Genomic DNA, 25,349 nt, shown 5'->3' with positions numbered 1-25,349 from the left:
TGAAAAATCAAACAGTATTTTTACAGTTTTGGTCTCCACCAGCGACTCTTTCCTAAGATAGAGAAATGTCACCAACTCTGTTGAGCCCTAATAGTCTATATTCCCCTAATACATACATATACATTTGCATATGTTCTCAGAGGTTGTTTCGTTGATGAATGGCTCTCAGTAGAATTGAAAAGTGTGTCCGTGTTACAGCCCTCACGAGAGGCATCTGTGACCTGCCTGGCTGCTGTTATGAGGGAAGGAGTTTGCATTGTTTTTTTTGTTCTGTTTGTTGCTCTGTGATTGGATCGACACTTTTTTTTTTATGAGTCACACACCTCTACGATCTTTCATGAATAATGTGCAGCATGTATACACACAACTGTGCTGATGAATATCCCAGCCTGCACGCTTCAGGCCCAGAAATAGAGTTTGATCAGGTATGAAGCACTTAGAGGAAGAACCGGAGAGAGACGGCCATCTATCAAACCCGAGGAGAAGTGATTCCCCAAGATTACTTTTCCCCACTCTCTCTCACTTTTGCCATCTGATCTGGACGATTTCTGTTTATTTTTCAGCACGAGAAATGTCAGGCCATCGAATCACGCAGACCGGGTTGGGGTGCACGGCACAATATTTCCCCATGATTGATGATGCATATTCCTGTCGCGTGTCACCGGTTATTGTTTTCCTGAAAAGCAGTCACAGATGCAGATGACTTCATATCGAGCTTCCGTCTCACCCTGCCGTATGTGTTACCTGCCCTCGTGGTTGATGTTCCCTGGCGTTTTTTTGTCTTTCATTAAGCCGTTGTTTCCTGTGCCAGGCCTTTGAAGTGATTGGAAAGGCGAGTGTGGGCAAAGAAGGGAAGTGCTAATTCATTAGTGGCTGGCGAATGAATTCATCAGACAGCCCGGCTTTATGGCTGCTTGTCAACGTGCCAATCGGAGACGGTCAGAGACCACAGAGCACTCAAACGTATTCTCTCTCATTACCATTAACGTCCTCTCAGCTCATAACGCTACCGTGACATTATGTTTGACAGCTTCTGATTCCCTCGTCACATCTAATTTGACCATTGATGCTTAACGCATGTGCTCACAGACACTTGTCAGCTTGGGGTTTATTTTTTAATTTCATTTTATATTTGTTTATCATACTGCCTGTCTTGTTTATATGATCGCAACTGGTTTTGGAAAAAAGCTGTAAGCTACTCGACCGATGCATTTCACATAAGCTCTCAGCCGTTACATTAGAGTCTGTTCTATAGACAATTAGCTGTTGCCAGTGTAATGTGTCTAATTATTGTCTGATGGTTGTGTATATTAACTCGTTAGTAATTTCTTATTACATTTTGGGCCATTTGAGGCACCTGCTGGAATATTAACATCTCTCACCAAGAGATGAGCGTGTGAATTTTTTCAGTATAGCATACTAACATACTCCTTGCAATATATTTGTGGCATGTGTACTGTGCATTGTTTGCTAAGTTTGTTTGCATGGAAAAACAGGATTGCCTATATTTGCCAACATGTGAACAGCAAACACTCCTGGGAGCACTGCATCCCACAATGCAATGCACTCAACTTGACCTTTCCAGTGTGGCGAATGAACCAGCAGTAGCATCCGATTCATTATGCGATTGGACTGCCAGCATCAAGACATGCTAAATATATTCATGTTTTGTTTTTGATTGGTATAAATTTTACGTTATATTATTAATAATTACAATTTATATAAAATAAAGTACTTTATAATACATATTTTAAGTAATGTTTTATTTTATGAAAAAAAAAATATATAAACTATTGTAAACTTTTAGTGTTAATTAAGCTTAATTTTTTAATTATTTATTTGTTTATTTACATTCAGGTGTTTTTTAGTGTCGCTGAAGTGTCCAAAAACATTTTGGGGCCACTGTAACTTATCTAGACTTTCTCATACTGTACGTCCAAAGGAAACGCCATCTATTCTTCCAGTATTACATTCATAGTAATTTTTGAAAATCTATTATTAATATTGGCCTGTGTATTTCAGAGCTTTGCTCTGAGTGAGAATGAATTATCAGTAGTACAGTGGCACTGACCATTCACTCTACCTTCCACTGAACAAATCTTTGTGCCTTTTTTATTTTACTTATACTTTTAAATTAATGAGCTTGAGGAATTATGTAATATTCAGTGTTAACCGTTTTGATACTGTAATTTTTGTTGTGCAAATGATTTGTGGTATGGATTTTGTACAAAACAAAAAAGGAAAAAAGTTTGATCGATGCACATATATTGGGACCTGCAGTTCTCTTTGTTTTCAGCTTTGTGTGTCTCTTGTGATGTCCTGTAAAATAGATATGATGTGTATATACAGTGTACATTTTTAGCTGTATGTATTGTTTGTTAGTTAGTGATGTTTTTTTCTGTTTTCTAATCTGCTTTGTGTTTGCTGTCCTCAGCTGAAGGCTGTGTATGAGAAGATGGAGCTCCAGCAGAGAGCGATGTTGAGTCCCGGAGGGAGTGTGGCGTCCGGTCGCTCCAGCCCTGACCCTTCTGAACCTGAGCTCAGCTTCCTGCAGCCCTACCTGGGCAGTGAGATAGAGGTTACCCCCTCCACCCTCAAATCAAGTATGTCAGTGCTGGAATTCACATGTCCTCATCAATCACAAAGAAAAAGATGATAGATATGTTTAGCATGTTCCACCAAAGAATCATGTCAGAATTCTATTCTATTCTATTCTATTCTATTCTGAATAGATTTTTCTGCCAAATAATTACAAGAACTGTCTTGGATCTTATAAGTTAGATGGGCAAAATGAAATTGTTGTTGATGTTTTAAAGCCTTATTCAAAATACAATTATAAATTATTATAAAAAAGTAAAAGCTAATGTAGGTGAATGAGGTATGTTAACTGTGGGTTCAGTTTGAGTCCCTGAAGCCTCTAAGGGTTAAACAATTCTTAGTTTCCAACATGCACAAGTGTCTTTAATTTCCAGTGACCACAGACTGACTGAATGGAGAAAACATTGGAAAAAATAGAGTGTGTGTGGTGGTTTTAAAGTGTCTGTTACACAGTTGTAGATAGTGAGTGTGATTTGTTTTCATAGTTATGTGTGAACTTGTGTGCATGTGTATTAGCAGCCCGTTATTGAGCTGATTTAGTGTGTGCATGTGTGTATGTTTGTGTTGTTTAGTGTTAACCCACTGTGCTTTGTATAATGTTTTGGAAAGACACTAGGGTGAGTCAATGATAACAGAATTTTCACTTTTTGGATCACTATCCCTTTAAGACTTGTTAGCGACCACCCATAATTCCCTAGCAACTACTCAGCAACAGATTTGTGGCTATCAAAGTGGCTAACTCTCGCTCAATGTTCGACTGTCACAGCTGTATCAATTCAAATAAATGCAAACGTTATACTTGCCATTTCTGAATACATCATTGTGACTGCTCACTCAGCCTTGCCCTGGCTAACCTTTCCATAATGCCCCTCTCTGAAGCCAGACTAGAGGCAGATGTCCCTGTGTACACCTCAAACATTGCCATGACGTTACATTACAAAAAAGTCCACTGTCAGCTGCACACACAATGCTCGTCTCGTTCATTTGTCAATTAAATGATGCCGGGGACAAAGGAACCGTGCCCAATGTAGTTTAGTAGCTGTGCCGTAGTGTCTGTGTGTCAGCACTTGGGATTTGTTGTTGAAACACAGCCGGGGCGATAGGGAAGTCAAAAAGGAGTCTTATTGAATCAGTGGCACTAAAGAGGAGGAAAGACCTTCATGGGATCAGGGTTAACTTAGTTAGTGTGTGTGTGTGTGTGTCTGGGGTGCAAACAGGAATAACGGCAGCATTTGAATGAGTTCATGCTTGGCCGGACCTCCATTGACTTCAGAACAGTGTACACTGCTAATCTTGTTAGTAGATGTGGATGTTGTCAGTTTAAGTTGCTATACTTGGAGGGCAAAATTGTCCCTAGAAGTTTGCTATAAATGACCAAACATCTTGTTGAATTTTACATTTTAAAAAATGTATATGCATCAGCTTTACAACATTTTGTTTTATTATTTTCCTTTTTGTATTTTGTAATTTTAGTGTTATTTTTTTGTTTATTTAATTTGATCATTAACTCATTTTGTTTTGTTTTGGCAGAATTTATTAATTAAATATATATTAATTTTAATATATAAAATATAAATTATATATATATATAAAACATAGCATTTATTGATTTTTAAAAAAAATAAAATATTTAATAATGCTTTAATAATATTTTAATTTATTTTTATTCTAAAAATGAATTGGGTTAGTTTATAGCGATTATAATGAACTTTATATGAAGCTTTATATCTGAAGAGGCCAAAGAAAAGGTTCTGCTGTCAATATGTGTCACTTTGTTGGAATGATTTCTTTACTTTCCTTATTGCAGGTGAAAAATGAAGTGATTTGTTGTTCTTTTCGCTACACCTAAAAAATAGAAATATTTATTCTCAAACATTAATTTGATCCAAAACTCTGTCAGCAGTAGTGTCTGCAAGCAGTGGCTGTGTTGTTGTAATAATTTTTTAAGAGAGTGAGCTGTTGTTTTGATTCATGATTAGCAAAAAATTTATCTTACTTAATTGCTTTATTTTGCAGTTTTCCAACAGTGAGTCTCTGAGAGTTAACCAGAGCAGCCTGTACAAAAGCACAATGAGATTCCCCTCAACTAAAAAAAAAAGAACTTCTAAGCCACATTGGTTTTTATTCAGTCAGGGCGCGGAGCTTAAGAGTGAGTGACAGGCAATGACTGCTGAATGAAGATAGGTACAGAGGGGCAGTGGGTCACCGCTCAGCCTGTGGGTCAAAGACATACATTAAAGGGGTCATATGACGTTGCTAAAAAGAACATTATGTTGTGCATTTGGTGTAATGAAATGTTTTCTAAACATTATATATGTATAATAATAAATAAATAAATGTATTTATTTGGACACATTTGTCCCCATAAAGTTGATTAGGGTTGTAAAGGTATGAGATTTTCACAGTATGATAATCGTCTCAGAAAATCACAGTATATATTGAACAATAATTCTTATCAGTAACAATGACTCTTAAAAGAACAAGAGTAAGTTATTTGAGTGAACAAATCCTTTATTACAACAAACTTGAAACCATTTTAATGAAATTATCGAAGACTCCCTTCTGAAAAAATAAATTAATAATAAAAAAATAATAATAAAATAAAGCTGTACACCTTATATATATCTAAATCACACTTTAACATTTTAATTAATGTTTTAAAATGTTATTAAATGAAAATGTACAGCTTTATTTTTGGCAAAGTTAAAACACGGACAAACACGATATTCCTTGAAAACAATGTTTAAATTATTTTATTATAAAGAATATTATTATTGTTGTTATTAAAACTTTGAAGTACATTGTACAATGCCAATATATTTCTGTCATAATTTAAAATTAAATCAAACTTTTATTTTGACGGGTTGTAGCAGACCTTTGAGTTTCAGAGTGTATTTGACAATGTTTTTTCTCAAATAAAACTAGGAAATGTTTATTTACGTTTTCTCTCTGAGCAGCTCTGCTGATGTTCATATTTATGTATCTTAGACGCTGAAAACACCATTTATGTATGCGTACTTCAGTATGCAGTATGTTAGATAAAACGGCACCACTCAGAGACATGCAGAAACAAGCAGATTATTTATATAGCAGTCTCTTTGCGCTTTAATATTCACAGACACATATCATAACTACTTTTGACTTCTCCATCCATCAGATTGCGCGTTTTACGTGACATCCTCGTTATTCTGTAAATTCCATGTTCACGACTGCACTGGGATTCCCTCTGCTTCATGGAAATCATACGGCCTTAACTTATAACTTGTTATTAATGCGACATACCGTTATCGGCATGGAGGGATGGTGTCCGCGAATATGAGCGAAGATGTTGGATGTATTGCCTGCTCTTGCAGCCACTTTGCGTCCAAATTTTTTGCAAATTGGATACGTCCTCAAGGACAACCCCGCGGTTTTTTTTTTTCGTACTTTTTAATTCTCATACTGCAGATATTAACTTTTTTTTCGGCAGGGATGGAGATTAGATATTATCTCTGTCTCTGTCATTTTCTCCGCTGCACGTGCGTGTAAGCAGCCAAGTGAATGCAGAGTGAAGCAGCCGAGCGGAAATTAGTTGCATGTGTGCGGGTGAGATTTTTTATTCATTAATTTTTTTTAAACCGTAGATATGCTAATGTTTACATTATGATAACCGTGCACGGTCAAACCGTGATAAACCGTCATCCTGGTATATCGTTACAACCCTAAAGTTGATGTATATGACAAATATATTTGTCATATATGATATGATTTCCTTTTTTTAAATTCATGACATTACATTTTTCCGATTATATAACTTTTTTTTTGAAAGATTAAGCTTTACAATGTTTGCATTTAATTTTTTTAAATTCTAAATTGCTTTTATTTTACGGATAGGGGTAGTTTATACTAGTTATAAATGGGTCTGAAGAGAAACACCTTAACCATTTAAAAGCATATAAGCTCGTTTTTCTTGTGAGATGATGATGCATTCAAAGATATGTGGTCGGTTGTCATGGGTAACACATTCCAACCATGGGTGTCATATTAGTGCGGTGTACTTTAAACAAATTAAACCTGCTGTCCATGTTTACTTAGTCAGCGCACAAGGAAAGGATTGAGGAAGGGTTTTTTTCAGATGTAATTATGGAATGGCGCTTTATTCTGCCAACCAGAGACCATGAGTTTGTTCCTGCTCGAGCCGTAACAGTCCTCAGAAACAGGGCACATCTGTCTCAGCTCTGACTGTCTCTACGGCACGGTGCTATGATTGCAGCGGCATCGATCCCTCGATCCCCACTCGTGCTCATTACACACACACACGCTCTCTCTCACGGCTCCCAGCAGCACCTGAGGTGGCCACTCATACCTGTCAGACATTGATTACCAATAAAACAGAATTACAGGTTAACAGACTGTCGATCGCAAACGTCTCTTCAAATTTGGTTCTTGGTGCAAGCTGGTTTTCCTTTTTTTTCTTTTTTGGTAACGTTCAACTGCTCTTGACTGAATATTTTTATTTTTCTCGTAGTGACTTGCCACAGATGGGAATAACCGCAGCATAGAGCCGTGACAAACAGATGACGCCTGACTAAAAGAATGTGCCCACTTGACCCCATTTCACATGACAGACCTCTCAGGGGTCAAAGGTCAAGAGGATTCGCCATGCTGTCCTTCATCCTGGAAGTTTAAACCCAGATTTGAGAGCAGTTTTCTTATCACCTTTACAATGCTTAGGGATTGCAGTTGAGTGGGAAACATTCTGAGGCGTGTTGTTAACCCTCTAAGCGCCAAAGTCGCAAAATTGCGACAAGACGTCATACTTAATAAAATAGACTGTAGTTCCTGATATGGTGTAATATCTCATTTGTATTCCCTACCACTAGATGGCAGACATGTAGCACTTCGATTCTAGACCAAAATTACGTCATGTTCCTATTCAAAGTGTTTGAGGAAAGAGCAGAGCAAGTGAGCTATCGTGTCATTGATGCGGAAGTAGTTCAGTTCATAGCGTGCAAGTAAATTGTGAGATTTTTGAGAGAAAATCGCCAAATGGCTAATAAAAAGTTGTACCGTGAGGATGTGTTGCAAATGTTATTCGCCGATTCTGACTCTGAAGGGGAATATTTGCCTTTTGGAAATGACGATCGCTCGTCTAATAATCGCGCTTCTCACGGTACATCTTTGCAGCGCAATGGTGCCGCCGTTCAAGGCGAGAGTGTTCACGAAGCACAAACAAGTGATCATTTCGACCCTTTGCTCAACGGGGATGGGGGTGGCAGGGGTGAACGTGGTCGTAGTGTCCATAGGTGAGCTGTTGCTAGAGGTAGAGGCAGCAGGAGTTCTGTTTGTTCTGATCGCGCACGCTCTAAGGGCAGCCGGCAGACAAAGCACAGGTGCAGTCAGTGTGGGGTAGGTCTGTGCGCTGTGCCATGCAATGAGAGGTATCATACTCTCAAGAACTATAAACTGTGTCACCTAGATACCTGATTGGGCAGATAGTTGGTCAACTGATCAGAAAATAGGCACATGCATTTTACTATGGCACAGTAATATAGTAATAATTTTCTACTTTCTCCTGTTTTACTGTTGATTTCCTCTTTTCCTGATAATTTGGAATGAGGATAAAAAGACAACAAAAAAAACATGCAAATAAGTTCAAACATCCATTCAATATCTATTATTTCTTGAATATTACTGATGAACTGATCAAAAAGTAGGCTACTGTTCAAATGCGTTTTACTACTATATAGTAGGGCTGTGCGATATTAAAGAAAAATGCGATATGCGATACTTTGTTAAATGCGATATTCGATATGCGATACGGTATTGCTTAAAGTGTGTAAAATCAATTTCAATTATATTTTAAAATATTTAAAAATGAAAATTATATAACCAATTTGTTTCATATTCTTTCTTGGACAAGAAAGAATCACTACAACTTCTGAAAGTGACCAGCAGTGTTTTAGCATTACATAGAAAGTAATGTCACAAATCAGAAAATGTCATTTTAACAAAAAATGAATGACACTAATTTGATATCATTGTAACTTTGCTTTCCACGCACTTTAAGTACTTTTTCATATACCACAGCAAAAACTATAGTCTGAGAAATTTCAAACATGATTAAAGGCAAGTGAACAGTCAGTAAAAAAAAAGAAAGAAAAAGAAAAAAAAGAAATACACAATTTACAAGCATAGATAAAATAAACAGTAGTATTCAGATACAGAAATGTTATAATTAAGTGTAAAATAACACTGCATAGTGTTCACTGTATGAATTAAATTTAGATTAATCTTTGTTATAGCTGTTTTGTTGTTTGATTAACATTAGTGACATATTCAGCAGCACGACAAAATGAACATGTTAAAAAAGATAAAGCAACTTGTAATAGCATTGTCAATTTAAAAGCGACTAAAAAGTATTAATGTTTGTAATAATAAAAACATTAAATAAAATTGTAGTTATTTACCTTTACACAGCTTTAATAAAACCATTAATACATATTTCTACTTTTTTGTTATATATATAAAAGGCAAACAGTTCTTATGAAAACATTTGATGTGTGGCTTCAGGTCTGTGAATGTCAAACATTTAGTCTATTAATACTTTAATATTTTCACACTCAAATTCTCTTTATTTTTAGCCTGATTACTTATATTGTGGGATTGGCTCTGTTATTTATTCAGCTGAAAGCACATATTCATAGCACACTCCAAATGTCATGCTTTTCCTGGAAGATGAGACCACCAGATGGGTTGTTCCACTCCTGTGTCAGAATAGCCAGTAATTAAAGGTTTTACCTTGAATCGCCCCTGCCTTTACATATTTCACACAGATTCTTATACCTCAGTTTTTTTAAGGGACGTAAAACCAAAAATAACGCCTAAAATGAGTTTGCATGAACAATCCTCTTGACGATTAACCTTGAGCCTGGAGCTCAAGCTCCACCAGGTTCTGCAGGATTGGGAAGATTGATTGGAGTTGAGGGAAACTCTTCATCAAGACACTGCACAGATGTAACACTCCTTTATGGGAATTCATAAACATCACAAAGGTCTGAGAGCTTTCTTATTGTGAGCGTCCTTAGTAAGGTCTTTAGGGTGTAGTTAGTGCCTTACTGTATGTTGGAGGTCTTATGGTGTAGATAAATGATGGCAATGAAGGTTATGGTTTAAGAGTTGCTTAAGGTGGCATACACACAGGTTACAAACATAAAGCTTAAAATATAATATTTATGGAAAAGGATAGTAAGAATACTGGGACATCTATCCAAGGCCTTCTCAGGCCTGAAAAGAGTCTGGGTTTCTGTCTAGGTCTCTTTGATTGGCCTTATCTGTATGCAGAGAAATATAGTTCAATAGCTCAGTGATACATTTAAAGATGGCCCTGATAAGTTGAAATATTGCTCAAAAAGCAATACCAACAGCTTTCCTAATGAATTAGCTACTATAGCAGATGTTGCTTTTGGTTTCAGTACCTTAAAAAGACGAACACAAAGTCTGTGTTAATGACTCCCAGAACATACCAACTTCACCTGAATGAGAGTTTCTGTGCTAGTGTGACCATACCCAAAAGCCTTTTTGATGATTTCTAGAAGCAGACTGAAGGATATGAGCAGTCTTTGCTGCTGGAAGTGTCTGTTTGATAAGCACTGTGCTTGATTTTTTTGAGCTTTTCTTTATCTTTTCAGGGTCAGACTTGCTCTTTCTGTTATTTGCGGCTGGCAGAAGTCATCAGTATTGTGTTCTGTCACTTTTACCAGTACATACAAGATAATTAGTTCTTGTCAGTGTAGGAAGCTACTTTAAAACTGTACATTGAAAGTCTTTCATGCTCACCAAGACTGTTCATAAAAAGAAAATACAGTGATATTGTGAAATATTTGTAGAATTTAAAATAATGGTTTACTATATGAATATATTTTAAAATGTAATTTATTCCTGTGATGCAAAGCTGAATTATCAGCATAATTACTCCAGTTTTCAGTGTCACATGATCCTTCAGAAATCAGTCTAATATGCTGATAAGCTGACAAGAAACATTTCTTAATATTATCAGTGTTGAAAACTGTTGTGCTGCTTCATATCTTTGTGGAAACTGTAATACATATTTCAGGATTCTTTGATGAATATAAACTTCAAAAGAACAGCATTTACTTGAATTAGAAATATTTTGTAACATTAGAAATGCCTTTACTGTCACTTTTGATCAATTTAATGCAGCTTTGAAAAAAAATCTCACTTTTCCGAAACAATGCATAAACTTATACACCCTGCTACTACCCTAAAAACATTCTTCCTTATGCATTTTAAGGAAGCAATATCTTTTATTTATTTAGGCAATCAGAGCAGTATTTATCTGGAAAAAAATAACTAAATGCAACTAATAAAGAATAAGGGGAGGAATTTATGTTTACAGACCTGTTGTGAAACTGGCAGGAATTTTGCTTGAACTTTTTCTTTGCACATAAAAATGAGCACTTGTACACAAATACAGATGAATGACGCATAATCTGATTAAAAAACAACAACTATGTAGCATAAATAGCTAACCTCTGTAGTACACACTGTCATTCATTAGGGTGGATGAATATGCTCTGTTTGTTAACATGTAAATGTAGGACAGGCATATGCTAATGAGCTCATTAGTGGGGTTACTGTTTCTGAATTAGTAATTTTTGCTGCTTAGTAGGGCTGTGCGATTTGGGGGAAAATATCAAATTGCGATTTTTTTGACAGATATTGCGATTTGATTTGATTTTAAATTTGCAAAGTCAAGCTTCAGCTCAATATTGTCAATAATGTGCAGCACAGTATGGGTATCATTACCCTGCTGAAGAAAACAATAGAAACCATCACAGAAATTCTTATAGTTTCCATTAAACCAGTACAAAATTCCTTTCCAATAGGAATGACTGTCGTTCTATTGGTTGCCATCTGCCAGATTACATCCCACCAATAGAATCCATCAAATAGACACCATTATAGTTTACATTAAAACCAAACAAATTCCCATTATAACCCTGAAATCCATTACATTTGTTATTGTGTTTTGGGAGGGGTTCTATTGTTTTTTTTTTTCAGCAGGCAAGATTATAATGGTATAACTACTTTTACAGAATTTACTTAATTTCAAAGAAAATATTTGTTTATTTTTTATAAATAAAGAACTGTATTTCTTAAGTCAATTATTAAAGTATTACATATGTTACATAGGCTGATTTATTCCTTTTAAGTATTTGGGATTTTAAGAGCAAGTGGAAAATGTGCTGAATGCTTGAAATTAGCAAGCAATGTGCAAGATAACGTTCACATACTAACAAAAACATCTAAGAATGTATTTTATTCTCCAATACTGAAAACAGAACAGACAAGGGAGCTTTTGATATGCGCTGTGACGCAGCTCTTGCAAATTACATTTTTGGTTAGTTGTCTGTCATTTCGAAGCTTAAGTTGCATACGGTTTTCTTTAGTTTTAATTTGCCTAACTATCGATCTGACCCAGTAGACGCCATAATCCCACTCTGTCTCTCTCCCGTCCCGCTTTCCGTTTTTTTTTTTTTTTTAATGGTGGGTGTTTACGCAGTTGGCTAGAGCAGTGCTGATTGGGGAGAACGGAGGTGCGCTCACTCTTGCCCAGGGCAAGTAAGACTGCAACTCAAGGCTTCCAGTCGTGCATATGCTCTGGAACAGTGTAATATCGCGTCCACATCGCAGGCTTTGCGATTAGGAAATCGCAACATCTCAAATCGTGATATTTAATATATCTCAGCTTCATAAACATGGTATATAAAACTCTTTATCCCTGTGGTAGAAAACCCTGTTTCTTATGATTCAGCTCATTTAACTGTTTCACCAGCAGTGACCTTGCTGCCATGCCAGCGTTCCACACACTTGTGTACTTGAGATCCTTGAGATGTCACAGTGTCTCCGGCCTTATCTCAGGAGGTCTTGGAGATCCTTTTCCGTATGGAGGCCAAGGACATTCTGTTGTACAGTGCTGATATAAAACTCCCTCATTGCATTTTTCTGTAGTATTATTTTGTTCCTGTAAAAGACAGAGCTGTTTTTGACGGATCTAGCATCCTGTTCCCGTAGCCGTTTCTGCTGAGCACTTTGGCTGTCGTCCCTTTTATGGAAACCAGACAAATGTGTGTGATGGGAGACGTTTGGCAGGACTGAGTATGTGTACGGAAAGCTGCTCTGACTCATTCAGATGTCTTTGTGCTTGTGTTCCGTGAGAATGTATTGTTGTGCTTTCATGTGGTGAGTTTAGTGTGATTTTAATTGTGTTTGTATGATCCAATGTGTGTCTGAAAATGAAAACACTCTTGGTGCTGTTCAAAAAGTGTTTGACCAGCACTTGTCTGTCTGAGAAGATAAACGTGAATAATGGTAAATGAGACATAACAATAATGGCTCAGATGTACTTATTTTATGCTGGAGTTCTTCAAAGATCAGATGAACCAGTATTATCTTTACTTACAAAAAAAGTGTCATGGTAATACTTCTGACATTTACTGTGCTGCTACAGTGGTATTGTTTGAAGCACTATGTAAATGCCATGGTACATAAAAATGATAATTATACATTTCCAAGGTTATTATTGTTAACTGAAACTAAAATATTACTTAAACATTACTCATCATTAACTGAAATAAAAAAAAAATTAAATATAAAAAATATATAATTTTTATTTCAGCTAGTTGCCAAGGCATGGATGCAACATTTCTCATTTTTGTTTAGTTGAAGTACTAAAATAACTAAAACTTAAAAAATTGACATATTAAAAAAGGCTAATAAAAATGACAAACACACAAAATTAAAATGGAAAATATGAATAAAATCTAATTCAAAGTATTAACAAAACCTATTATGGTAACTCAATGATACTAAAATAACAATGTTTGGTGCTATATGATTGTATCATGGTGCCACAGTGCTTTTTCACAGTCTAAGTCAATATCTTTTCCACTTAACCTAGGTTTTAAAATGCAGAATGATTCTATTTTAGATTTAAAAGTGTATTCTTTGACTTTTTTCCCATCAGCCACTCCTCTATCCGTGCGAAGCAGCAGTGACCCTGCCCTCGCCCCGCCCCTGGAAGTCATTTCACTGGACCCTGAGGACACCAGCAGACCCCAGTCCACTGTGAGTGAACACACACCACATGCTGATGTTTGATAGGAGTGTCTGGGAAAGTGTCAACTTTCTTTTTTCAGTTCAGTTACAGTAAATGAAGGCCAGATTTGTATTGTGCTTTTGGAAGAAGCAATACAAGACTACTTTTGAGTTCTTGGTCTTCTGATGTATACTGTCCTTGTTTGCAGGATTTACACTGAACACTCAACATTCATGGTCATATTATATTTGTGCTTAAGTTTGACCTTTTAGCTCTGCCACATTGTTATCTTACTTTCTTCCATGATTGTTTTCATCAACAAAGCTTTTACTCTCGCTATATGTCTCTCTTTCATTCTTTGTGTTTGAGGTCATCTATTAAACAGCTCTTTTTGCTCTCACATTTAGACAGAGACAGACACAGCACATATACTACTGCTCAAAAGTTTGGGGTCAGTAAGATTTGTTTTTCTAATAGACAATAATACTTTTATTTAGTGAGAATGCATTAAATTGGTCAAAAGTGACAGTAAAGACATTTGTAATGTTACAGTAGATTCCTGCTTCAAATAAAATGTGTTCTTTTGAACTTTCTTTTTATCAAAGGATCCTGAAAACATTTTTTCCACAAAAATATTATGCATAGCACAACCAGTTTCAACATTAATAATAAGAAATGTTTCTTGAGCAGCAGATCAGCATATTAGAGTGGTTTTTGAAGAATCATGTGACACAAGACTGGAGAAATGGCTGCTGAAAATTCAGCTTTGCATCACAGGAATAAATTACATTTTAAAAGATATTGAAATAGAAAACAGTTATTTTAAATAGTAATAATATTTCAGTTTTTAATGCATTTTCATCAAATAAATGCAGCCTTGGTGAGCAGAAGAGACTTTTTCGAAACCATTTCAAAATCTTACCAACCCCAAACTTTTGAATAGTAGTGTAATTTTCAATATGAATGAACAGTGTTTAGGATTTTGCTGAATGTACTCTCAGTGCCTCGGGGTCACACAGAAAGCCAACACAGTATATTTTAATTCTGAGTGTGCCATTTCCTAAATTGTAGCACTTTCAGGCTCTTGGAAACTGCTGAGTGTATTAGGATTACATACATAAAACTGTCCAATATCTCAGAAATATTAGCATCAAACGGGAAAAGAAAGTGTAACGCAATTGTTAGGAATTCTTAAGGTGTCTGCAAAATTACGACTCGTGCAGATGCTCGCACACATCCGTCCCAGATGGCTCTGAGTGACAGTAATCATTGCGGTGCACTCCTCAATGACAGAGTGAGGGCACGCTAATGCATCAACGGCAGCACTTTTGAGATGGTGAGGATTCATAAATATATGCGCATTCTCTCTGCTCCCAAATAAATATCTGCTTCTGTCAGTGCCATCACTGCTGATTCCAATTCCTCCTGCAGGACTTCTTCAGCACTCTTAAGAATCAGGTGACACATGTAAAGGATAATTGGAGACTGCACTGTGATTTTGTTTTTGCTAGTTAAAATGTGATTTATAATACTAGGACATGTTCCTGGATCAACATTTCTATCAACCAATCAGTGCCTACAGTCAGAGGCCAGCTTTTAGTGATGCTCTGGAAAATCTTGATCTTGAGCAAGTCTGAACCCCACTGAAAATGAAATGAAATTAGCCTTTTAATTTCATTAATGTTATAATACTGTACATTATGCTGTACATGTGCATGTCACTGTTGATCAGTTTCAGACAATATCTTGTAAATTGACACTACAGGTCAAATATTTGGGTTGAGTAAGATTTTATAATGTTTTTGAAAGAAGTCTCTCACCAAGGCTGAATTTATTTGATACAAAGAAAGAAAGCAAGGTAAAAAAAGGCAAACCAGCAAACCAAGGAAACAAGCAAACTATTGAAAGTAAAAAACAAAACAAAAACAAGAATGAACCAGCTAATAAATGAACAATCCAAACAAATAAATTTATGAAAGAAAGAACAAATTAATGATCAAAAAAGGCAAACTAATAAACCAAGGAAACAAGTAAACTGCTAAAACAAACAAAAAATAAACCATGAATAAACCAATAAAAATGAATAACAAACAACTTAAAGTAAGATAAGAAAGACAGAAAGAAAGAAACCAATAAACCAAGGAAACAAACAAACTTCAGAAACAAACAAAAAATAAACCAAGAATGAACCAACTAAAGAAATGAATGAACAAATGAACAAAAGAAACAAAGAAATGATCAAAAAAGGCAAACCAAAGAAACAAACAGACTACCTAAACAAACCAAAAATAAACCAACCCATGAATAAATGAACGACCAAACAAACAAATGAATGAAACAAAAAATAAACAAGCAAACTAAAAACTACCAAAAAAGGTAAACCAACAAACCAAGGAAACAAGTAAACTACTGAAATAAACAAAAAAAATGAACAAAGAATGAATAAATCAATGAACAATCAAATTTAGAACGAAAGAAAAAGAAACCAACCAACAAAAGAAACAAGCAAACACAAACAGTGAACAAAGCGAATGTCCCCTGACCGTAGCATTGTATGAAAATCAATTAAAGGTCCTTGGTGGTTATTAGAGCACTGACCATAATTACACATTATCTCACATTCATGTTTATGTGTGCTGGAAAGTCCAGACAAGCTCCTCAGCACATCTGATAATCATCTTGTGGCCAACAAAACGGGGGAGAGAATCACCATCCCACACTCATAATTACCCGGCTCTCCTGTACATACAGCTGTGAGCAGAGCAGAGCAGAGCAGAGCTCAGCAGCCCAGAGAAACTCCTCAAATCATTTAACGGTGTGCTGTGCTTCAGTGAAGGTGACCACCGGCTGTGAGCTTGAGCTCCTGGGATGGATGATAAGGGACTGGGAGAGCTTCAGGGTTCCCCTTCCCTTCCCTGCCATAACATGAACATGAAGCTCAGAGTTCCTCCAGGGAGTTTTTCAGAAAGGACTTCCATTAGATCAGAAACTGCAGTGTGTACTTCAGACACGTGATTTACACAAGTAAGACATTGCGTTCTGATCTGATGCTCCTGGAACAACCTGATGAGATTCATTAAAGATATTATTCAAGACTCTAAACCTCATTTTAAAATCTGATCTGGTCTGGTTATGGAATATTGTTCAAGGACTAAAAAGGATGCTGTTCCAAGAACTTGTTCTAGTTGTTTTGGTTTGATTTCATAACTTGCTCCTGAATCAACAACATTAAGCCTGGAACAATATTTACAATGAACCCATCAAGACTTTTGTTTTGGATCAGATCAGAAACTTTACAGAGAAAAAAGCAGCTTGTGCATGAAAATCATATTTACAGTAAACGCTAACTGATGGATAAAGTTGTGTTAAAGGCACACTAAGAGAATTTTGCCAAACGATGTTGATATTTGAAAACACCCAAACAAACACGCCCATACGCCAAAAGGACATTGCCTCTATTTTGATAACTCTGCCCCACACGTACGTACATGACCCTGGCAGCGACGATGGCGGAATCTGTGTGTTACTATGGTAATTCAGGTCGAATGTGTTTGGTAGTAGTGTGTGTTGAATGGAAAGCTGCTCCAATATTTATGCGGGTCCTACCTCTTGCCTGATCGTAACCCTTCTTTTTAATGTTTTGTTCCTCCAAAATGTTCCTCTTTTTTTTCTATCTGCCATCTCTCGCTATCTATAGTCGATCTGCTAATATCCGTCCTGTGCACTCGCTGAGCGCTCTCTTCTCCCTGTCATTATTAGACACGCCCCTTACTGCTGATTGGCAGCAAGCGTGTTTTGGGACACTGTGGTCAAATATTGCCAAGCAATAGCGTTAAAAGGCTCAAATATCATAGTATGTGGTATAGTACCCCAAGGTACATTAAAGAATGAATGCCATGGTATTACTAAGGCACCATGGTACTCTTAACAGTTTGAGTTAGTGTCTTTTTGTCTAGGTCTTATGTTAGAATTTGTGCTGAGTTATCTTGTACATTAGATTGATGATCAGGCTTTGCTGTTGTATTATCTGTCAGCTCTACAGTTAGATTGATGGATGAGATGGACACAAAGGTCATAGAGAAACACATTTATGATGCAAATCCCTACACACACACACACACACACACAGACACACACACACACACAGTCTCTTACAAACTCTCTCTCATTGGGCTTTGACATTTATTCAATTACCGTATTCCCAAGAGTTTACCCACCACTCATAAGTCTTATGTAAACAGGCCATGCACCCCGAGAGCCAAGGACACATATTTAATATAGACTCCGCTCTCACGGCTGATGCGTGTGACCGTGAATGTTTTACTGCGTTTACTTCGAGCCTATTTAGGTCGTAAACATATCAACAAAATCCTCACATCACGCCTGAGTCAGTTTTTTAGGGGGATCATATTATTTTTTTCCCCCCGTTGTTCTATTTAGTTCCCACCAAAACCTGCAAAACCGTATTTTCCAGAATATAAGTTGCATGTTTTTTTTTTTTTTTTTTAGTTAGCTGTGACTTATATAATGCAATTAATGTCAAGTGCACAAAACATATACAAAGCACAAGTTTGTATTGGTGCCGAATGAGCTCAGTACGTGAGCCCAAGTTTGTTTGTGGAGAGCATTTCAAACAAATATTTAAAAAATATTTTTGGCTTGCTGTTTATAATACATGTTGTTTATAATGAATGCTATAATTTATGTTTGTTTTGTATTGTATTTGTATATTTTTAAATCCTGTTCTGACTACACTTAAATAAAAAAAATTAAAAATCATTTAATTTACCAGTATTTTACATTATATTTAATTGCAATAATAAAATGTGATTTATACGACATATGTTCTCTCAACAATGCAATTTTGACCCAGTGCGACTTATTTTCTGAAAAAAATACTGTGCTTACTACAACCATAATAATTCATTAATAGATTCTTTTTTTTCAGGTGGCCAGTTTCATTGTTATTTTATTTATATTGTATTTTAAGACAAAAAACGGTATCAGTTTATCAATAAAAGCTGAAATATTATTGCAATTTAAAATATTTCTATTTTAATATGTTTTAAAATGTAATTTATTCCTGTGATGCAAAGCTGAATTTTCATCATCCTTACTCCAGTCTTCAGTGTCACATGAGAAATTATTCTAATATGCTGATTTGCTGCTTAAGAAACATTGGCAACACTTTACAATAAGATTCATTACTCAAAAGTTATTAACTGTATTAGTTAACATGAACTAAGCATTAACAATACTTCTACAGCATTTATTGATCTTAGTTCATGTTAATTTCAACATTTGCTAATGCATTATTAAAATCAAAAGCTGTATTTGTTAACATTAGTTAATGCACTGTGAACTAACATGAACAATGAATAACTGTATTTTCATTAACGTTTACAAAGATTAATAAATACTGTAACAAATGTGTTGTTCATTTTTTTCGTTCATGTTAGTTAATACATTAACTAATGTTAACAAATGACACCTTATTGTAAAGTGTTACCAGAACATTTCTTATTATTATCAATGTTGAAAACATGAAGTCAGAAACTGTAGTCATTTTTTGTAAACGTTAGCTTGAACATGTCTGCTTTCCCTTTTCAGAACTGTTATGTCATCCGACCATCTCTCCATTAAAGTCTCTCTATGTCTCTGTCGTCGTCCTCATGTGTGCACTCAATAAAGAAGGGAGATGCACATTAACAATAGCCCCGCCGCTTCTTCTGCCCCTGTGGCCCTCAGTAGCATGTGGCCTAGCGGGGGGGATAATCGCTCTCTACTCAGATAATCTAGGTCACTTTCTTGTGTTTGCTGCGTCCCGTAAGGGGGGGGGGGGTCGTCCCATGTGTGTGTGTGTTGGGTGGAGAACAGGGTACGTTCTGGACCAGCATTAGGAGTGGCTTCACGGTGAGGAACGTGGACTTACCCTTTTACGGTGCATCATTTTGTTTCTCTTTATCTTTGTGTTTGTTTTCTGTTCATTTGCCTATTATCTGTTTTGATCGCTGTCCCCAGATGAGATATTTAAAAATGAGATATCGTTTAAAAAGAAGTGTAAGGCAGTGAGAGAGTGACATCAAGGACGCAATTACAGTATTTCAGTGCAGAACTGTGTTCAGCCACTTTGGCATGTTGCTCAGTAGGAAACATTGAAGCTTGGTGCGGATGTTTTGGGTGCTCTAACGAAACTGAAGTCATGGAGATTGTATATTTGTGTTGACAGGGTGTTGGTCATGCAACCACTGTGAAGGGAGGAGCCATGGACAAACCCAAGGTGGACGTCCCAAACTCCTGGACTGGACAAGTCGACTTAAGGTGAGGGAGTTTGTGTATGCATATATACATGATTGTGTATGTGCACTCATAAGTTGGGGATAAAATAATAATAATAGCAATAACAATAATAATAATAATAATTCAGTAATCAGTGCAAGCAGCAATCTGTCCTGAGATTACTTTGGGTCTTTGTTTTGCAAAAGCTCTTTGTTGTCAGATTAAGGTTATTTAAGTGTGTGTCTGTGTGTGTGTGTGTGTTTGTGGGGCCCTGTGTGTTTTGGACATGAGGTCTTTGCATACTGTTATATATATATATGGTTTTGGTCAAAATTTTACATACACTTTGCAGTAACTGCAAAATGTTAATAATATTAACAAAATAAGAGGGGAGTGTGGAATCATGGGAGTTGTGGTCTTCATCCCCACAGCCGATGCAATCTGACGGGACTCGGGCAGAAATCATGTTCATGAATGAGCTAATGATTTATTCATGTAGTAGAATGAAGCAGGGTGAGGCCGTTGAACGAGCGCGACACATGGCTCGAAAGCAGCGGAGCTTTTATTATGCCACAGTCGACCGCTTCCGGTCGTGCGTATGTGGGGGGAAAAAAGCAGCGCTGTTTTATCATACTAGATACGTTTGAAAGTTCTGTTATAATGCTACTCTGTGCGGTCGTCACCGGTCTAATAAAACGCACAACATATTAAAGCGTATTTGGTGTTTCCATGTTTTCTACAAAACAAAACTGGAAATCGAGGGGTTATGACGTCATTGGCAGGCGACACAATGACACTATAGACACGGTCCGTGTCACTAGTTAAAATTGCTTATTTCTCTGGATTTAAACATTCTTCTAAACATTTGGGATAATGTAAGTACACAAGTCAGCAAAATATATAACACTGTTCTAGTGGTGTAATATCTTACATATTGTGCCTTTAATACTGTGTTGTTAACTGGATCATCCTGGATGAAAAATGAACAACATATTAAATGTATGTAAATACTTAAATATTAACATTTATCAATCACTTTATTTATTTATTTCATTTTGGATATATTTATTTACATTTAATTACATTTTATTGATGCATTTATATATATTTATTTTTACTTACATTTATTTTACATAGTTTAATTGTTGATTGATTTGTTTACATTTATTGAAATGTTAGTTATTATCATTTGTTACTTATGTATTAATACATATATTCATTTAAATGTACAAATATTTGCACACAGTTTCATTTTGTATGTATATATATATATATATATATATATATGTATATATACTGTATATTAGGAGTGTAACGGTTCTCGGTAAAAGATCGAAACCGTACCGTTCTCCACCCACGGTTCGGCACGCACATTGCACTGCGGTTCAAATTAAATCTGACAACACATCTGTAATATGGCTTGTGTAAAACAGACAGAGTTCGGCTAATGTCTGTTTCTTTCGATATGCATTCTGGCTTCCTAATAGATTACAACAACAGCGATGAACAAAAAACTTAGACAAACTAGTCACTCTTTGTAAACTTTGTTTAATGTGACTGCCGTATGCTGGAAAATGACCAGTAGACCCGTCATTTATGCCGTCATCACCTGGGAGTTGATAGCGCGTGTGCGCAGATGAGACCTGAACAGCACACGTTGCTATCTGTGTTTAAACTTAACTCATTTAAGCCTTGCCAGTTTAAACATTCAAGAGCCAGAAGACGTGAATGAGAACTCGTGCGCGCAGTGAGAAGATTTGTGTGTGCGCTCATCCGAAGCGCCAAACATGTCTCAGAACGCATGCAAATCTTTAGTTCTCTTTCATGTCTTGTGCTTGAATGGACAAATTCACACAAAAATTATGTCAACATGCCCGTTTTGGTGAGTATCCTAGCAGACATAGTCGGTTGAACGTACAGTATCAGTGTACTGGATCCATGCATTTGTCTTAAAAGTTTTAAATATTAATCGAACAACCAAAAGACATGGAAATAATTCACAACTTTTGATTGAACATGATATAAAATGTATCAGTTTCTTTTTGTATATATGCTTATATTATATATACATACAGTATATACTCACATATAGGACTGAACGATTAATTGCATTTGCGATAATATCGCGATATGAAAAACCGTGATTTTTTTTCAATCGCAGAGGCTGCGATTACACTCGGTCACGTGACACACGAGAGTAAAGAGGTGTGTTCGACTTGAAGATCGATCGGTGTAGCCTATGACATCAAAGTACGGTGAGAGAAAGCATAAGGAGACGTCCGCGCTCTCTTATAGCTCTCCCAGTACTTTGATGACACACACCCATCTGTCTAAGCTGCTTCAAGTCGAGCGCGGGCCATCAGCAGAAAAAGAAAAGAAATAAAACCGTAAATAGCCAAAGGACGTAATTAGAATGGGAGATGGATCGGTTTGTGAAAGCGAAGAGAAAAGCCATAGATGAAGTCGCACAGACCCAGGCAGGTGCTGGTCATTTAAAAGCTAAATGCAGAAAATATGACGAGGCATATCTTTTTTTTTATAGGTTTAAAGGGGGGCGCGACCAAAAAAGTTTGAGAACCACTGGTCTAAAGTTAACAGACAGTGTTTAGTGCAGTCCACATATTTACATATGTTTATTGCAGTGACTTTGAATTACCTAAAGTAGTGTGGTAAAGCAACATATTTGTTTTTAGATTTCTGCAATCTACTTTAGTTTGTGTGATTTGTTACTGACTTTCATATTAATGTTTACACCAGGCTTATTTGTCAGTGCTTTATGTTGTCATAATTATTACATGCTTACAAGGTTGGAAGTTCAACAAATCAGTCAATATACTGTGATTGTAGTTGTTAAACAAAAATGTAATTCATATCAATTCATGCATCACCTAATTTCATCTTAACATATAGGCCTGGCCTAAAGAAAAGAACATTTATGTTTAATCTAATAGTGTGTTGGTCATACTATACAATGATTTATAGCTTGTCTTTGTTGTATAATACAGAACATAAAGAGCTTTAAAAAATAATTGCATATTAAATCGCAATCGCAATATTGGTAAAAAAAAAATCGCAATTAGATTATTTTCCAAAATCGTTCAGCCCTACTATCATACAGTGCCTTGCGAAAGTATTCATACCCCTTAATTTTTTGCACATCTTGTTATGTTGCTACCTTATGATAAACTTCTTTGGATTACTTTTTTTCCACATCAATCTACACTCCATATACGATACTGAGAAAGCAAAAACAGAATTGTCACAACTTCGTAAATGTATTCAAAATAAAAAACTGAAATAAGTACATTGAATAAGTATTAACATTATAAACTAAATATTTAGCTGATGCACCTTTACTGTCTCAAGTTTTTTTTTTTGTTTGATGCAACAAGCTTTGCTCATCAGCATTTGGCAATTATCTGCCATTCCTCTCCTCATCTCTTCACCTCTCAAGCTCTGTCAGGTTGGATGGGGGCAGATGCACATTTTCAGGTTTCTCCAGAAAATATTTGATTGGGTTCAAGCCCAGGCTCTGGCTGTTTCACTCAAGGACATTCACAGAGTTGTTTATAAGCCACTCTTGTTGTACTTGGGGTCACTGTCCTGTTGGAAGGTGAACCTTCTGCCCAGTCTGAGGTTCTGAATGCTCTGAACTGGGTTTTCATCAATGCTATCTCTATATTTTTCTGCACTGAGCGTTCCTTCTACTCTAACGAGTCCCTCAGTCCCTGCCGCTGTAAAACAGCCCCACAGCTTGAGGCTGCTACCAGCACACTTTACTTTTGGGATGCTAATCTGCAGGTGATGAGCAGAGCTGGTTTCCTTCAAACATGATGAGTGGAATTGAGGTCCATCAGACCAGAGAATCTTGTTTCTCAAGAGTCTGAGGGTCCTTTAAATGCTTTTTTGTAAATTCCAAGTGTGTTTTCATGTGTCTTCACTGAGGAGAGGATTGCATCTGGCCACACCGCCATAAAGACTGGATTGGTGGAGTGTTGAAGTGATGTTTGTCCTTCTGTAGATTTCTCCTATCTCCACATATGATTATGGAGCTCAACTAGAGTGACTATCAGGTTATTGGTCACCACACTAACCAAAGCCCTTCTCCATCAGTTGCTCAGTTTGGCCAGGAGGCCAGCTCTAGGAAGAGTCCTGGTTGTTTCAAACTTCTTCCATTACAGGAAGTCTGTGACCCTTCAGTGAAGCAGAAAAAGAGCTCTACAGGGAGTTCTTTTGACCTCAGGGCTTGGTTTTTGCTCTGATATGCATTATCAGCTGTTAGACATTTTATTAAGACATGTGTGCCATTCCAAATAATACCCATTCAATTGAATTTGCCACAGGTTAACTTCACTTGAAGTTTAGTAACATCTACAAGCAAAATGAATGCTCCTGAGCTAAATTTCAACTGTCCCAGATATGAATACTTATGCAATGGAATCATTTTAGTGTTTATTTTTAATACATTTGCAAATATGTTAAAAGCCTGTTTTTTGCTTTATAATCATGGTGTGTGGAGTGTAGATTGTTGTGGAAAAAACTAATTTAAAGCAGTTTAACATAAGGCAGCAACAAAACAAAATGTGAACAAATGAAGGGATATGAATACATTCGCAAGGCACTGTATTTATGCTTTTAATACTTTTACAATATACTTTTTTCTAATAAACTGTAATATTTAATTTGGCTGATAACTTTTAACACTGTGATCAACTGATAGGATAACTGATATTTAATCTGTAAATGCACACAACCTTATTGTGATATTTTTAAAAGAGCCTTGTTTAACAAGCGTTTTAACCTTGTAAAGCACTTTTATAATGATTGAACCGTATAATATAATATTTCAACTGTTTATCCATGTTTATGAGTCAGACTTAATGTCTTGTGCTTATTCTGTTTTAAATGAGCTTTTTAATGCTTATCTAGAAGCAGCTTTTCTTATTGAAATTCTTATCAAGTTGAAATAATGGAAACGGCTAAACTGATCTCAGCCTGTAAGGTTTGGCTCTTCTGAGCGTTGTGATTTCAGTAGATGATTTCACATTGAGATGTACGAGTAGCACTAGAGCTTATGTGTATATATCGTCATTCCCGGTCTTAATATTTACACTTGTTGCCATAGTCACAGAACGGGAGGCATACCTATGTCACGTTTTCTCCATTCGTGCCTCTTTTCGCAGGTCATGTGACCTCATATCGTCTCCTGAAGAGAGGGATGAAGTTTATCTTTCGCCTCTCTTCACCGCCTCTGTCAATCAGTATTACTGATGCACACATGTGTGCACACACACACACACACACACACACACACACACACTTACACATCATTATAGATTGTAAAGCGCTCTGCAGTACTGCATCCCCAGCT

The 25,349-nt window shown here is 36.3% G+C and overlaps 1 protein-coding gene across 1 annotated transcript in view; it reads left to right on the top strand.

Moving 5' to 3' along the window:
• LOC107549438 (partitioning defective 3 homolog B-like) overlaps positions 1–25,349 on the top strand; it is a 186,380-nt gene that overhangs the window by 39,040 nt on the left and 121,991 nt on the right. Inside the window, exons 3-5 of the mRNA XM_016230506.1 lie at positions 2,435–2,603; positions 13,628–13,728; positions 19,929–20,020. Of these exons, the coding sequence (XP_016085992.1) occupies positions 2,435–2,603; positions 13,628–13,728; positions 19,929–20,020 (362 nt within the window). The remainder of the gene's footprint in view (positions 1–2,434; positions 2,604–13,627; positions 13,729–19,928; positions 20,021–25,349) is intronic.

This window comes from Sinocyclocheilus grahami, unplaced genomic scaffold, assembly GCF_001515645.1.
Source record: "Sinocyclocheilus grahami isolate Dianchi unplaced genomic scaffold, SAMN03320097.WGS_v1.1 scaffold372.1, whole genome shotgun sequence".
Lineage (NCBI taxonomy): Eukaryota > Metazoa > Chordata > Actinopteri > Cypriniformes > Cyprinidae > Sinocyclocheilus > Sinocyclocheilus grahami.
Note: the sequence above shows the minus strand (reverse complement) of the source record. Positions and strands in the feature narration are given on the sequence as shown.